Source organism: Gavia stellata, chromosome Z (genome assembly GCF_030936135.1).
Source record: "Gavia stellata isolate bGavSte3 chromosome Z, bGavSte3.hap2, whole genome shotgun sequence".
Taxonomy (NCBI): domain Eukaryota; kingdom Metazoa; phylum Chordata; class Aves; order Gaviiformes; family Gaviidae; genus Gavia; species Gavia stellata.
Window position 1 is genome coordinate 68,392,054 of NC_082637.1, and position 17,266 is coordinate 68,409,319.

At 36.3% G+C, this 17,266-nt stretch overlaps 1 protein-coding gene across 6 annotated transcripts in view; it reads right to left on the reverse strand.

Annotated features, from left to right (window-relative positions):
* Positions 1–16,631, reverse strand: part of CSNK1G3 (casein kinase 1 gamma 3) — a 70,391-nt gene extending 53,760 nt beyond the window's left edge. For all 6 annotated transcript variants that reach the window (XM_059834211.1, XM_059834210.1, XM_059834209.1 and 3 more), the window contains exons 1-3: positions 16,352–16,631; positions 11,769–11,809; positions 6,460–6,529 (exon numbers count right to left, since the gene is read on the reverse strand). In XM_059834211.1, the coding sequence (XP_059690194.1) occupies positions 6,460–6,529; positions 11,769–11,809; positions 16,352–16,529 (289 nt within the window). In that variant the 5' untranslated portion in view covers positions 16,530–16,631. The remainder of the gene's footprint in view (positions 1–6,459; positions 6,530–11,768; positions 11,810–16,351) is intronic.
* Between the last annotated feature and the right edge of the window lie 635 nt (positions 16,632–17,266).

Consider the following 17,266-nt stretch of genomic DNA (forward strand, 5'->3'; position numbering starts at 1 on the left):
GATGCCAATCCCAATATATTCTGAAAAATATAGAATGGGATATGTTAGATTGTTTCTATAAGATCCATGAACAAAAATGATCACTTGTCACATTAATCTAGCTACAATTTATTTCTAGCACTACAATTGAGCAGACTTGTTATTGAGATACTTCCTCATGATATGGTAGAATATGAATCTAGTAAATAAGTTACAACCTACGGATTGAAAAAGGATTAAGAGATCATAATAAAGCAATAATAATTTTGTTTTGGGAAGTGTCACAGCAAAGCACAGGTGCTGTGATACATTGTGATGAAACTGTGCTGTGCCACATTTTCCTCCACAGGCTGAAGTGGAAGGCAGAGCGGCTATGGCCCAGGGGATGAGCTAGAAGTGATCTCAATAGCAATCTGAAAGCCCATTGCCTTGTCCCCTATAAAAGTAGTATTTTTAGTGGTTCACAGTGAAAGATTAAAAACAAAAAAATCACCTATCACTTAAACACAAAAGATAGCCTCCTTTTAGCACCAATATCTGCCTCTTGCATTTTATATCCTGAATATAGTTGTATAAAAAAATTGAAAAGGTGCCATTGAACTTTCAAATCACACACACACTCAAGCTGGTCTGAACTGAAATTAAATGAAGAACCACATTTTCATTACCATAAATATTTTTGCCTTTACCTACAGGAAAAAGCACTGAAGACTGAAACACTGAACTTCATTCTTGGTCTTCAGCCCAAACACCTCTTCAACACAGAAAACAAGGAAAAAACTATAAACAGAGATGTCTACCATACCAGTCAACATTAAACTGTGTATAATGTACCTTATAAAGTGTTCAATCTCAAGCCTTAAGGCACTCTGCACCCAAAAAAATCAGAAATTCAGAGTATTTCAAACTGACTTTGCTACATTCCCAAACCAAATCACAGTCATCAATCTGGATAATCCTGACATCCTCAAAATGCTAAAATATTCTACTGAGCCTGATTACCAAAATGGTGAGCAGACTCTACTCCTCTACAGCAGCAGCTGACTGCCATGCACAAATGCTTAGTACTTCCCTGGCTGCAACTTCAAGATTACATAAGACTTGCTCTTACACCAACACCGTTTACTAGCCAATACGTACAGAAGTGATCTGGTAACATTTCTGTATCTTCCACAACCACGTTATGCCAATGCTGCAGTCTTCTTCAACCACTAACCCAAGGGTAACTTCTTCTTTACCACTGTCCAAGTAGTATGATTCTGTTATGTCTAAGGCAGGCTCTCTTGACCTCAAAACTGAAAAATACTTTTTTAGATAGCAATGCAGAGCACATTTACCACACAACTGTCAGTACCAAGCCATGGGAAAGATTCTCATATACAGAATGCAATACTTAGCAATCATTTCACACTGGCCATAACCTTTTAAAATGCCTTTTTCCGTAGTGCACAAATATGTATCTTATACATGCACTGGCCAATAGCCACCCTGTAGGAAAAGTGTTTGACTGCCAGTTTTAAGAGTGGAAGTGTTAACTAGACTTCAGCCAAAAGAACAGAAGTACAAAAGTTAAGAAAACTAAAATACCATTAATAATACTGAGCGTCTGCCTTCTCTGAAACATTAATACAACAGTTTCAGAAGATAATCCAGAGCTGAACAGATCTTTGTCTTTTTCAAAAATGACCTCAAATGAAAGACTAAAATCTAACAATGGATACCCCTTGTTGCTAGAGACAGGGACTGTAGTAACAGCCTGTTCTTAGCAAAACAGCAGCATTGCAGACACAAGTTCTACTAAGGCAGGTTCAGCAGCAGGAGCCACCTGCCATTCTTTTGTTCCACTTGTCAGATGTGTAAGTACCAGAGAGACTTCATTCACTTGTAAAGACTCTCAGCCGTTATGATTAATGACCCACAGATTTATTGAGATGTTAGAAAAATCAGACAATAAAAGTAAAATAGTTTTTATGCTCTTCAACACATAGTACGTAACTTCTTTAATATGTACACAGACTCCTTATTGCAAAAGGGAACTGAACCATACTGTAAATACTCACCTGTCAAAGAAACAAAGCATTTTAAAATTTTTCACTAATAAGGTTTTTAAATTGAAACAAACCCACATTAAAAAAACTCTCAATTTTACTGCTCAATACTCAGATTGAGCCAGCAGTTACTGATTTTTCCACCCCTCTAGTCCCTCCTAATAGGAAAGCACACCGAATTTAGTTGCAGTTAAATCATGGGCACAGCACATGAAATACATCTACAGCTCAACTTCTTCCCATAAGAAGAAAGATTGATAGCATAGAAGATGAATTAAAAAAAATCAGTAAGAAATACAAAACTGTTTTCTATTAATTCCAAAAGTCTGAGTGTAATTTCAGGTAAGAATTCAGCTACAGTTTTATTTGCAGTACTGCACTTACAATGCATCGGTTTTTCTTATCATTCATACTTGGATTTTGAGAAAAAATACTTTTAACTAAAATTTTGTTAGAATGAAAGACATTTTTAATTCCATCTGTAGGTTGCTCATTCAGTTGACTAGAAATTTCTGCATACTGACTAAATGACCTCAAACTTCATGAGGAGAGAATGCTCACAGTTACTGAATGACAGAATTTTGGCAGAAAAGAGACAGCAATTGTCATAAAGTCTGTATCGGTATACAAAACATAAATGAAAGCTAAATAATGATGTGACTAAAATAAGCCGCATCTTTAAACTAATTTAAGAACTATTTAATAAGTTTTAGATCCATTCCCCTGAATAACTAAAAAATTTTCAAAAAACCCCAAAAGTACATAAGTGTTTCCTGTTTAAGAAAGATTCTTCACATTTTTTCCCCTGACAAACACCTACATGCTACTGTACATTCACAGGCATGTTCAGCAAAAAGCATATTTAAGAGTAAAGTTACAGATTATAAGCCTTCTTTATAAGCAGGTTCTCTCCAAAGGAATACAGTTTTGAAATGTTAATGCTTTTTCACGCAATTCAAAAGTACTTTTTATTAAATACAAAGAATAAGTACTCTCAGTTCAAAAGTCTTGTGATAGATGTGCAGTTTTTATACACATTTCATGTCTATTTTTCCCTTGTGCTTTCAGGGAGCAGAACTATAAAAGATCCCCCAAATTTTTTTCACTCAAGCACGTCTTCCAACTTCATGGCATTCAAGAAGCAGAACAGTGAAAGCCTTATCACAAAAATTAGGTCATTAGAAAAGAAAGAAAAAGGGATATTATAAGAATAAGTAAGTAGACTTGTAGTAGACAAATACTGGCTGGAGATAAGGGGATACCAAGAAAACATACGATTTCAAAATGCTACTCCTTCCACCAAGGGCACTTACAAGATCAAAGGAAGCACTAAGATGCTCTGTTCCAAAGGGTTAGAACGTAAGATAATCTGTTGCCCCATAACATTTTCTTTACTTGTTTTCAAGAAAATAATCTCATTTTCTTCCAGAACTGTTCATTCACATCTTAATGCCTCTTCCTCCTCCCCATGCTATCCCCAAATAAACTGGGATTTCACAGGGGCTACAGGTATTTTGTCCCTTAAGATTCAGGTTATTTCACACTAAGCATGAATCTGTCTGTAGCATAACCTGTGGAATTAATAGTTCTTATTTGTGAAAAATGAAGTCTTGATTACAGGAAATAATGGCTTTGCTTACAAAACTGGGAAAGAAACGGAGTACTATTCCCTTTTCACCAGTTGTTTCTGAAACCATTTTTTAGTAGTCACTTGCTATTGATACACGTGTATGCATGTATACATGAGGAGAAGAAGTGGAAAGGCTATTTAATAGAATTAAATGCAAAATAAGCAGTCCACACTCACGTATAAAACTATCAGCCAAATTACAAGAAGTTTTGTGTGAATAAACAAAAACAGCTAAGGAAAATATTACTTCATCATGATTAAGAAAGCATGCAAACATGGATTTTCAGAAGCCAGAAAGCCCCAGACAACTGGAACTGCTAGTACAGTGAGTAATTACTTAGAGAAACCTCCTATCTGCTCACAACTACTATGCTTCAAATTTCTTCCAGCAATAACATCTATTTTTATACATCCTACAAATGGACTCTTCCGCCACTTGCACAATGAAGACCACTACCTTCAATTTACTCTCTCTGACAAACGTACAACCACTGCCCATAAAGCAACATTATCTATATGGATAAATCTGGCATAAGTTTTTTTACTATCTCCTGTTCTATGTAGGAAGAATTAGCTGCTTCCTGAATTTATCACTTGGTCCATCAACTTTCCACCACTATGTTTTCCAACTGTTCATGTGACACAATGTATTAAATCTACACTTGACAGTAAACACGTATGTCATGAAAAATCAGTAAAGTAAAACAAATTACCTCAGATTACACAAGGACAGAAATTATACAATTCTGCAACTCTTTTTCTAAAAGAATCTTAGGCTGCATAATTTCCTTGGTTTGAGGGCACAACTCCTGCAAAGGTGGGAAAAGTGCTGCAGAAAGACAAGGCATCAGCAATTTTCTTTAACTTATCTCTGAGAAGATGGCAGCATGAATATTACTTTCTTCATGTTGAGTCTTTCCCACAAAACCCATTAAAATGGTCTCAAGTGGGGTGCCTGAGAAAGTCAGACAACACTTAAAGGAGCTTACAGGGTTCTACATCGCTGGAAGAGGCTTTCACTTTGGAATAAAAGCAGGTTACTTCAAAAACAGAGGAGGTCTATAACAAGGTTCTTCAAAATATCGAAGACGGATAGTAACTTATCAGCTTTATCTTCTTGTTTTCTTACCAAAGGTCTCCTCATCTTCATACAAAGAATTAGAGAGATCATTCTCCCTTTCAGTACCTCAATAAGGCAACAGAGAAAGTGATAAAGTTGTTACAACCAACAAAAAGGTTTACAAAGACTGAATGATATCCAAAGTAAAGCAGACTAAACTTTCACTTGCATACATTCTTACATTAAACACAGTATCCTAATCTTACTCAGTAAACAAAAAAGGTAAACAAATTTATATTTGCCAAGACATTTTTCCCAAGAAATATCCCTGTAAGGGTTCCTACCCTGAGAAGCACTGCTTATTTTCTGCAGTCTGAACTAGCAATTACAGCTTTATTCTTCTCTCCATGACACAGCTCCTTTGCTATTTTAGATAGTTACACCCTGGTTTTCACATCTGAGTACTGTCTCTAACTTGTGGGTTGCCATGTCTCATTAGTTAAGCAGTTAAGATCTCTGCTTTCCACTTATCAGCTATTTCACAATGCTAGTCTAGCATATGCTGGCAATTTACAACTACTTAGAAAAAAACAGACGTTATACCTTGATGACTTTCTCCAATTAGCAAGCATGTAAGACTCAACATTTTGACTAGACATTCTACAACTTAATTTTCCATCTCTGAATAGGAATAGACAATGTCATGTCTTGCAAAGAGTTATCTCTAAAGGTTCCTGGTTGCAGAGCATTCATACTAGAGCATCAAAAAAGTTCTATATGAATTGAAAATACTGGCAAGTATGTTTCCCTAGAGAGTCTCTAAAGAAGAGCAGAAGATTCTGAAAACTACCTAACTAGAGAAACACTATCCAGTCTATGCATCAATGAACATATCATCCTGAATTTCTGAAAGTTAAAGTAGTATTTAAAAAGTATTAAAATTCATCATAACACATACATTCACTGCAACAAGATGAAAAGTGGTATGGGCACATTCATTTTGTATTCCCTGACTTTCGGAGATGACTTTTCAGCTTAAGTAGTATTTTACTGTAGTTCAAACATAACTTTAAAATCACCATTTCAAAACCCAAGCTGCTTTTGATGGAAAAAGAAAACGAGTGTGTATGTAGAAAACCACCATTAGTAGTCCATTTTAGACAATAAACTTCTACATTAGTAAAAAATGGAAAAAGTAACTAATTCCTTGACCTCTGAAAAAGTATTCTAGTAATTAAAGGAACATTTTCAATGAAAAGATATCATAAGATTTTTTTCCTACAGTATAACTGATTCAGGGAAGATTTGTACTCACTTTCTTAGTTTAAGAAGCTTCACATCTTGCTAACTGACTATATACAGTTTTGTGAAAGGCATAAAAATATGTTCTAAGTTTTAGGTATTGCTCACCTATACAAGCAAAAGGTCCCCTCTTATGAGTGGACCATCATAAGAGTATTTTTGGGTGTAAAAGCACCAAGGGGAGTGAAATGAGAAATTCAAGTATTTAAGACTTATTAATTAGCCTTAGGATTTAATAGAGACATTTTAAATAGTAGAACAAGCGAGTCTTACAATACTAGGTAAATTTATACATTAATCCACTGACTCAAGGGGCTTTTTTCTGGTTTAAGTAACTAGGGACACTTTATTAAATAGATTTATACCCCTAAATCAGAAAACTTCTGTGAAAAATTGATCCTGGATTACATCAAAGTAAAATGCATGACACTGCTTTTTACCTCCAGATCCTAGCTGCTTGTAGAATCTGTATTCCAAATGTAGCTGTGGTGCTCTCGACTTCATTGGCTCCTGATTTAAAAACAAAAACAACATTTAAAACAAAGCCTCTCTGCTAAAGCTTAAAAACTAATACACTAACCTACTACCAGCCAAACTAACCCTACTGCTTCCAAGCCACATGGAAAGTTTGAATGTTACTTCTGAAATGACTGGCAATTAAGAAACTAAGAAACCTAAACCTCTGTCAGATGAGACTAGAGCATATAGGGACATTTATATCTTGCATTGCTCCAGGGGACTGGGATCCAACATGCAAACCCAATCACAGACCCACAATGGAATAGCTAAAAAATAATTTGTCTCTCCAAAGCATGTGGGTGATGTGTCTTGCAGCTCTCAAAAGGTGGCATTGATATGCAGCCTAACAGTTCGAAAAAGCTGTCCACACACCTGCTATACATGATAGATGTATCTCTATCCAAAAAAAGTTTTATCCTAGGATCTTGACAAAAAAATACCAAATCCTTCCACCAAATAGTAACAGTTTAAGAGAAGTTAAGTAGCACCATTCTAAACTATAAATTTTAATCAAAAAAGCACCAGAATAAGTTTGTAGTTTAAATCCTTCTTTTCCCGATGTAATTCACCTAAGTTAATGAAATCTTAGTTCTGTGTTCTACGTACTAATGTGGCATGGTCTCATAGAATAAAGTGACATGAGATCAAGCACAGGAACACACAAGCAGCCTAAATGAAAGCCTAGTAAATGTACTTTATTATAAGATTCTTAAAGTTATTTCCTCGAACATCTTTTAGACGATATGCCCAGTTTCTTGTGGTATGTAACATCTTCCAATGTATCAGTGATAATCTGGACATTAACTGTGTATTATTCCTACACAGGCTGTTCCTACTGGAGTCGTAGCATATAATTAGTAAGACTGTTAATACACTTATTGGCAATAACTAATACTGCTGAATGTCAATTTTCAGGAGAAGTTTGGGCAAGGTGCTCGTCTCTTTCCTCCTTCTTTCCTCCTCCTTCTCCAGAAGCTAACAGTTTATTAACCTGTGTTGTTTCCCAGTGGTGCATCCAGGCCATAGAAACCATGACCAATGTGCAATCATGAGAAACTTAGTTCTCTTCCTCAACCCATCTCCCTCCAACACTCAGATGTTTCAAATTGCTGCTACTGCAACTGCCAAAGTCCCTGTCAGGGAACATTTATGCATTTGATTTTGCCAGTATGCCAAAGGTTGAGGACCAAAAGTAAAAAGGGGCCAATGTAAGAGTTTATACAAAAAACAAATAGAATTTCATATATGCTTTTCATGCTCCAGAGCATTCATCCCAGCTGAACACTAGAATTCTTTGCAAGGAACTGAGCAAGAACTTTCTAAAACAAGAAGGTGTTGATCCCTCACAAACTGAAGTACCCAGCAAGACTGAGCTACCAAAAGGTCCTACATACAGTTTGAGAAGAACACATGAAATTTATTGTCAAGTATTACTGGCAAATATCCCTTAACAAAACACTTCACTGTAAACGTAGGCCTAAGCAAATCAGTGCAATATCAACCTTTAGTACTCAGCTTTCAGAGGTGTAAGTAAATCCACTATGAAGCATGTTACTGAAACATTTCAACCTTTTACAAAAGCACACAGGTTTAGCTACTAGTTTTCCTGTGGTAGCATCACACAAGTCTGTTAGGTACAATATACACCACTCTCTACATGGTCTCTAATTAAAGCATGTAATTCTGCCTGCTAAGAGGAAAATATTTCGGTCCATAAAACTCTGCATGCCTGCTGAATAGACTAAGAAAAGACACTGGCTAATGGGCAGTTTGATTTTGTTCAATAATACAGTTTTGCCTTAATTGATAGTACATTAACAACTTAATCATGCCACTTCCATTCTAAAGGGCTTTGAGAAAAGAGACAGTTTACTTACTATAATCATAAGGGTAGAAATTTTCAAGAACTCTGATGTTAACCCGAAGCACAATATAAACATTCAGCTATCACCTACTTTTCATGTTTTCAGTAATCCAGGGAGAACTCCACTCCTACTCAGTACATCTTGTCTCTGCTTCACATTTTCTTAAGCAACAGCAAATAAAAGCTATTTTCAGGAAAAAAATTCTTCAAGGGGTAGGGCTCTTGTTACAGGAAAAGATCAGTCTATTAAACAGAGCTGCACTTGATTTGGATTTACTACAGCCTTCTAGAGAGGTTCTGAAATTATATCATTCTAGACCGCAAGAATTCTTTAAAAACAAAAATTAAGAAAAAAAACATTCCAGCCTTGGAATCAACTGCAATCTTCTTTCCACACACCCCCCCCCCACTTAAGATTTAAAGGATTAAAGTCTTAACAGTTGAATGATTAATGAATTAAAGATTACACATTAAAAGCTGCAATGACTACCTCATAACTTGCTAGCTTTTACACAAAGACAGAAAGTATAAGTGACTTATTTCCAGAAGCAGCTCAAGCAGAAATTCCTTTAGTTGGTATTTGGTTAGTGGTTAAGTATCCTGCAGAGGAGATAAGTTTGGGCAATGGAGAAATTTGCCAAAGGGAAAGGGAAGAAGAATAAAGGAGAAGGAAGAGTTAAACAGGGAATAGGAGACTTATTACATGACTCTCCACTTAAAAGTAGTAAATCTAACAATAAATGAAGAGGTAAGCAGGAAAGGTACAGTTCATGTATACCAAATGGTTATTGCTGAAGAACTACCAGATCACAAGATACCAATTTGTGTACTAATAGACTAGCAGAAACATACATACACGATTAGACAGTGCACAAGTTACAAAGCCCAGTTCTTAAGAGTCTCATTCCAGTTCTTAAAAAGGTCCGTTCTACCTTTCCAACTTGAATATCTGCCCAACCAGAACAGGCCATAATGAAAGAAGCCAGATTAAGAGTAAAATCCTGGAACTCTAGCCATTTTACCAGAATAAATATGCATTTACATATAAACTTTATACATGACCCCCAAGCCTGACACAGAAAAATCAAGTGTTTAAACCATTTCCTCACACAAACAAGTCCTGAAGTTGCCAGAAGCATCATAAACAAGAACATACTTGTGTAATTTTGTCCACAAGGGAAATATTAATTCAACACAAAAAGCAAGTCAAAATTTTATTTATAATATCCATTTACTTTTAAAATCAGAAGCACTCCTGCAAGCTGCTGTATAAATGCAGCCATTATAACTCATACTCTTGACAGAAACCCACACAATCCTCCTGCTCTAGAGTATACAGTTACCATTTATACACAAAACACCTGGCATAAGAGATGTCTTGCTGCTCACAAGAAAACAGTAAGTCAACAATGGAATGCTACCATAAGGAATACAAATACAATTTTAGGATACTGCAGGAGAAATATTACCAAAACTGTACCTGCCAAGGGTTACTGCCCAAACTAAAATATATACATAATTCAAGTAATCCCATTCAGAAGGGCTAAACTTGAACAACAACAGGTGCAAACCAGAGAGGAAATTAAGAGTGCCTCATCTAGGATAACAAAACAAAGACTGAGCATAGGCCTAATGACTGCTCTCAAAACACAAAGGGAATAAGTGCCAGAGATAGGGAAAACCTGTTAGGTTTACATTTTAAAAGGGAAAGGATGATATACCATGAGCAAGTACAACCTACCTAACTGTTAGAATAAAGTCCTGGCACTGTCTCCAATAGGGGAAGAAAAACAGCAAAAAGGCAAAATTCAACTAAATCCTACAATTTGATGCACCTGCTTTTAACAGACCCAACCCTTCCAGTTTGGAAACAAATTCAAAAGAGCTGAAAGATACTGAAAAAAAAAGAGAACCATATTAAAAAGAACCCACTAGTTCTACCTGCTAACAAACATATTTTTACCTTACAATGATGATGCAAGCTCCAGTGTTGATTTTCACTATGATTCCTTCCATCTGCTGTTTATCACTAAGACACTATAGCTTTTCATACCACTAATGTAAGAGGTCAACTCGAATAGTTAACCACATATTCAGAGTTCTTTAAGTACTAGTAGCGAATTACAGACATACTTTACCACACTGGTTCTTTACTGACTTAAGTTATTCAGTAATGATACTTCAAGCTTTTTGCACAGCTGTAAGATTGAGTAACTTGGAAACAAAGTAAAAGTTGCCACTGAACAATATTTTTGAAAGTTAAAATGGCTTGAAATAGTAGCTAACTACAGGAATTCTCAGACCATTTTGAAGTTTTACCAGATATACAGAATAAGTTCAAGATATTTTAAAACAAAATTAAATCTGGTATAATGCACACACGATAACCCTCAAAACTGCACCTAATGTTGCTCTTCCAAACCATAACTTTCATGTTTTTAAATTCATAACTACACCTGAAGTAAATATTTTTCTAAGTGAGGATAGTGATACAAATATTTTTCAGGAGTTTATTATACACATTTGTAATGCTTTTTAGATTCCCCATCTGAAGCCATGTATTTCTGTTTCCATAGTTCATGCTTCACTTTATGGAACCAGAAATTCACCATACTATACTATGAAAAACATTCTGTCCTACTGCAGCAACAAGAGATTAATGGAAGTCCTATAATTCCTTCAATGACAAAAAGGAAACAACTGAATTTCATCTTGAAATACTTTGGTTACAAAAACAGTCATTTACCAAGAAGGTAAAAATACCCAGAAGCAAAACATGAAGTAAACTGAGTAGGTTCTGACAAAAGATACAGAAAAAGCAGAACAATGACATATTAACAAAATATCCAAGTTTACCATGTTTCTAAGTGAAGGTAAAATTTTATACATCGTTGCAAATAAAACATGTCTACCATAACAGATATGCAAATACCAATGATTACAGATGAAAAACCGTTTGGGGCAGGAATAAGGCTGTTAAAATATAGGCAGTCTGCAGAATTTCTGGAGGTTCTCTGTAAGTCACCTGATGTGAGATGCACATTAAATTTGGTGTTCTTCTACCTGTTGCACAAAAAAGGATTCTACTAGGAAGACTGCTGAGCTTATCCTTGAAGCTGCAGTCAATCATCATCAACTTCACAAACAAACATAGATTTAGCTCTGAGAATAGTGACAACAATTAACACTGGTTTTATTCAATATGGCCAAAGCATATAATTGTATCTATCACCAACTGCTTTCATCTAGTCAGTTGAAAACATATAAGGCTATTAAGGATTTCAATTAAGGAAATCAAACCATTACATACGAAAGGAAAATTCTCATTAGTTTCTCATCCCAAATCCTTAAAGAAAATTAACTTACCAGCTTAATTGCCATATATTCATTTGTGTATAAATTTTTTCCTTGAAAAAAGAAAAAAAACAACAATGTAAGACATTGGCTTTCCTGTTCAAATAAAATGCCATTTAAAGCTCAAGAAAGTCTTTGAAACATTTTTGATCTAATGTGCTACATGTTCTTAAAGCAACTTAGAAATGTGGCTTTATTAGTCTGATACCATACTTTAAAGACAACTTTGTTCTTGAATAGTGTACGAAAGAACTGGCAGTTTCATTGCAAGAGAGTTTCAACTATTCCACCACGTTTGCAAAATTTTTATACACTGGAAAAGCTTGAAAATTGGTAGATTACTGTAAGTGGAATGTGATATTCAACATTTTCGTATTTATTGCTGAAAACTATTTAAAATTTATTTTTAAATTATCATATGGTTTTGGAACACAAGACACTAATTAAAGTTAGAATTAACTAGGGCTATTTTTCTTCTCAATTCTGTAATTTACTAAGCTTAATGTTTGGACAAACAGGGCAAGAATATTACTGAGTTAAATGCCTACACCATTTGAAAAATACATCTGCTGCTTTAAAGTGATTCCGTAACTGGATAAGCATATTTCAACAAGCATTACTTCAAATTGTATGCAAGAACTAAAATATTAAACAAGCTTTATAAGTGTAAAATTAAAAAATAGCAACTGAAGTTGTCATTTCCAACACTTCTTGTTTCTCTACAGTCTTCAAATGAGTTTAGTGTGTATTATTTTTAATGACAATCCCACTTTTTTCTCTGTTGTATTACTCAGGTCTGAATTTCCCATGTTTAGCTCAGTTTTGATACAGAAATCCAACAGGGAAAAGACATGGATCAAGACAACAAGGTTCCCTGCGAAGACAGTTACATTTATAGTCAAAGACTATGATCTCAGCTGTAATCCTTATTTTTTAAAAAAGAGTACTCTTGCAAAGCTGAGAAAAGATGTATTAAAGTCACATGTCTGTTAAGGGATCAACTTTACAAAAAGCAAGTTACTTGAAGGCTGTACAATAATAAACACAGAATCAGTATGGGCAGCATGACCTAATCTGACCACCAAAAGAATGGATAATTCCAAGATCTATCCAGGGACTACAGTAGAAATCCAGGCACCCTAAAGAGTTATTTCTTATCTTACAAACATTTGAGTTACATTTTTGGCAAAAAGTGTACTTTGTTTGAAGTTGTTTCTGTGTCTTTGCATGCTATCACAGTCTAGAAGACGTTAAAAGAAACTCTTGCAGGGGCCCTGTTCATTCAGTTTATTAGGTATATAAATCAGCTACTAGAGTAGCTAACAAATCCAGTTACAGTTAAGTGACTGGATATTGGATTCCAGTAGCCAAATACCATAATGACAGGTTTATCATTCTGAAGAAACATCAGAAGGGACATTACAGCTTTCCATGTGGTGATTCAAGACAACCGTCTCTTTAAAATATGGAAGACAGCAGATTTGACACCACTGTTGACATATCTCTAAGCACAGAACATGTATTGCATAATGCATCACATGCAGCAGCAATAAACCTTTTACTACCCCATCAGTTTAACTTAACTGTAACTCAGAAGAACCTTAAGATTAATAGCTCAATATTAAAAACAATTTAGTCCTTTGCAATTCAGTGGTTGCACATTACAGACACTCATTTGCTACATATGGCCAATTTACCATTTGATCCACAAGCCATTACAGAAGTCTGGCCATTCCTTTCTTCTCAGATAGAAGAACTACAGTGGCTACTGGTTTATAACTGAATTTTTATCTCCTGAAGTGCAACTTCACCGCTCTATAACTACTTTATTCCTCCTTTAAGTGTTTAAGACGCAACCCTAAGACACATGCTCAAAACATATTCCAGTCTGCAGAAGTACATAAAACAAATTAAGCGCTTGTGTATATCTTTGTAGGAGGGATGCCCACTTTAAGTTACTTGCTACTGTAGTAATGTAAATGCAGTAATGTAAATGCAAAAGTAACAAATTTAAATCAGAATCTGTAATACCAATCTTAAGTCCTGCTTTCAGTAACTTACATTTAAAACATCTTACCCCACAATTAACAATAAATAAGGATTTGAAATATCTACTGTATATGCAAAAAAGCAAACATTGACAAGAGAAACCCTGCACTTGTCCTGATGGCTGTCACAGGACAATACACTACACTATTACCTTCCTTCTACTTCTTTTACTTGTTTGTTCTATTTTATTTCAGTACTACCAGACTTTAAGACTTAACTACTTTAATATTGTATTTAGAATGAAGTAGATGGATTTCACTCTGGATCTGCTGCAAGCAAATGAGTTAATCTGATATTGATCTGAAATAATCAACTCTCTACATTGTGACCTCTCCAAGATATCAGACAGGAAAAAGTTTAACTTGATTAGTATACTGTTGCCTTCAGTAGTAAATGTGACTAATTATACCAGTTTCATTTAGTTCATGGAGACATTTAAAAGAAAAATCATCAAAGCCAGTTTAGCAAAGTTTAGGACAAGTTGAAGACAGTTTCAGCTTGACTTGTGAACTGCAGAGGCACATATGTAACACTGTAAAGGTCAAAATATATCAATCTTGTTTATTTATTAACCTCTTAATGCTGGAGCTCTGACCTAGTCTCAATGTTATCTTTTATCCCTCTACAGTATTTATATACTAAACTCATTTACATTCTGACTCAGACTAGATAAGGCCCCTTGAAACCATTATATTAAAGACATGTTTCACACACATGCACACACACGTTATTTTATGCAAGCAGTGTATTAAAAACATTGTCTGAAGGACAATGAGTAGTAGTTCTACCAGAGGCAGAAGATCAGCTGAAATACAACACCCAGATATCCCACCCTACTCTCAAATACCCTACTTTCGAACCTCTCTCTCTCTAAACCTTCAAGCAGTGCATTAACTCAAGCCTTCCAGGAATACTGGAATAAATTCTTGCCATTAAGTGTCAAGCTATATTTGTTAACACACACAGCATTCCCAGACCATGAAAAACCTGGCTAATCATGTTGTCATTATGGAAATTTAAGTCCCCCAAACTAAATATATACTCATCCAAAAGCACACACCAATCATTTCTTCTCTATTTTAATAAATGGTAAAATTTCCAGCTTTGCTGCTCAAATTCTTGAAAATTCCACAGCTCCTTCTCACAGAATCACTAAGGTTGGAAAAGACCTGTAAGATCATCAAGTCCAACCATCAACCCAACACCAGCATGCCCACTAAACCATGCCGTGCAATGCTATGTCCACATGTTCCTTGAACACCTCCAAGGAGGGTGACTCCACCACCTCCCTGGGCAGGCTGTTTCAGTGCTTCACCACTCTCTCAGTAAAGACATTTTCCCTAATATCCAGCCTAAATCTTCCCTGGTGCAACTTGAGGCCATCTCCTCTTGTCCTGTCACTCGTCACTTCGGAGAAGAGGCCAACACCCACCTCTCTGCAACCCCCTTTCAGGTAGTTGTAGAGAGTGATAAGGTCTCCCCTCAGCCTCCTCTTCTCCAGACTAAACAACCCCAGTTCCCTCAGCCGCTCCTCATCAGACTTGTGCTCCAGACCCCTCACCAGCTTCGTCGCCCTTCTCTGGACACGCTCCAGCACCTCAATGTCCTTCTTGTAGTGAGGGGCCCAAAACTGAACACAGGATTCGAGGTGTGGCCGCACCAGTGCCAAGTACAGGGGCACAATCACCTCCCTGCTCCTGCTGGCCACACTATATCTGATACAGGCCAGGATGCCATTGGCCTTCTTGGCCACCTGGGCACACTGTTGACTCATATTCAGCCGGCTGTCCATCAACACCCCCAGGTCCTTTTCCATGGGGCAGCTTTCCAGACACTCTTCCCCAAGCCTGTAGCATTGCATGGGGTTGTTGTGACCAAAGTGCAGGACCCAGCACCCGGACCCCTCTGTCCTTTCCTCACCATTTGTTTTTCCTCCATCTGTCCAGCAGGGAACTAAGTGACTGAATTACCCACCTCCCAGATTCTCTCTACAGATCAATTCTCACTGCCCCTGTCTAACAGCAGCTCACTGTTTAGCTTCACTACACTGATGCTGATGGAAAGCAAACCAAGGAATCCAAGGTTTGCTGCTATTAAAAACACTATAGTGCCTGCTACACTGTCTCCAAGACCATAGTACTATAAGCCAGACCTACAAGATGAGGATGTGTTTCACATGCACTTAGCTGCAAATCCATCTGAATAAACTGCTTCAGGAAGCCAGGAAAGGTAGCAAAATACAATAACCATGAAGTAACTTCCAGCATCTTGGAAGAGACAACTGACTGAATTTAGGATACGCTGCACACAGCCACAAAACATTTTTAGTCCCAGAAAGTCTCCCACTACAGAGATTCTTAATATGCGATAGAGCTCGCACTGGCCAGGGTCAAGCCACAAAAGATGTGCCAGGCAAATTTAACCTATCTGAAGCTTGAAAGTAGTTTGCAAAGCTGTATGGTGTGTTCATGTAGACATTTTCATGCCTAGACTGCAAACAATGACCTTGAATAACATAAACTGAAATAAAGAAACAAGGCTCTTACCTAACCGTAGTTCTCCAAAATTACCGCATCCGATTTTTTTGCCAACTCTGAAGTTAGGTCCAACCATTAACACTCCAGGATTTGAAGAACCAGTTCCACGTGGATTATGGCCTGGCCTCCCACTAGGCCATGCCATTCTTTCATCTGGCTTGTCCTTGTCCTTCTTTTTATTATCCATGTCAAGTGTACGGTATTCCACTTTGATTTCTTCCTCTTTTTAAAAAGTCAGTATAAGCAAACTCCAATTGGACAATGTGAGAACGAAAACATCACTAGTGAAGTGCCCAGCTGGTTACTGTCAGTAAGCAGTCAACAGCAGCATGTTCATCCCATTTGTGAAGCCTTGGTAGTATCTGTAGTAAAAATATATCTCCAGAATGCACAACACCAGTAATACTTACTAGTATTTACAGGAATTCTGTTAAAGAAAAAACAAAGTTATTCAATACAGTAAGATTCTTGTATAAAATTACCTCTCCCTTCAACTAGTCACACAATTAAGCTATAATTAATTATATTTGCTTTACAGACCCACTATGAAAAGCACTATTGTAAAGTCAAAGCCTCTGATTTTAGCATGTAATAGCAAGAGGTATTGCTGTGACTGAAGTGAGCTAAAAAATCTCAAGGCTTAATGCAACAGAAATTTTCCAAAGAAAACCCCCACCTATAGAACTACTCCCTGACTAGAAAGACACACTTAAAAGTAGATATTTAGACACTCATTCCATCTTATGCCAGCTCTGCAAAAGAAAGCTTATTATTTCTGGGTTTTTTCCCTCCAGTAGTATCTGTTGATTTAAGGAAATGCTCAAACTGCACAGTTATTGAAGTTATAGAAAGATATTCAAACCTGAAATGATTCCATTACCTTTTCTGAATTATAATTTCTGAGATGCACGATTTATAAATTCA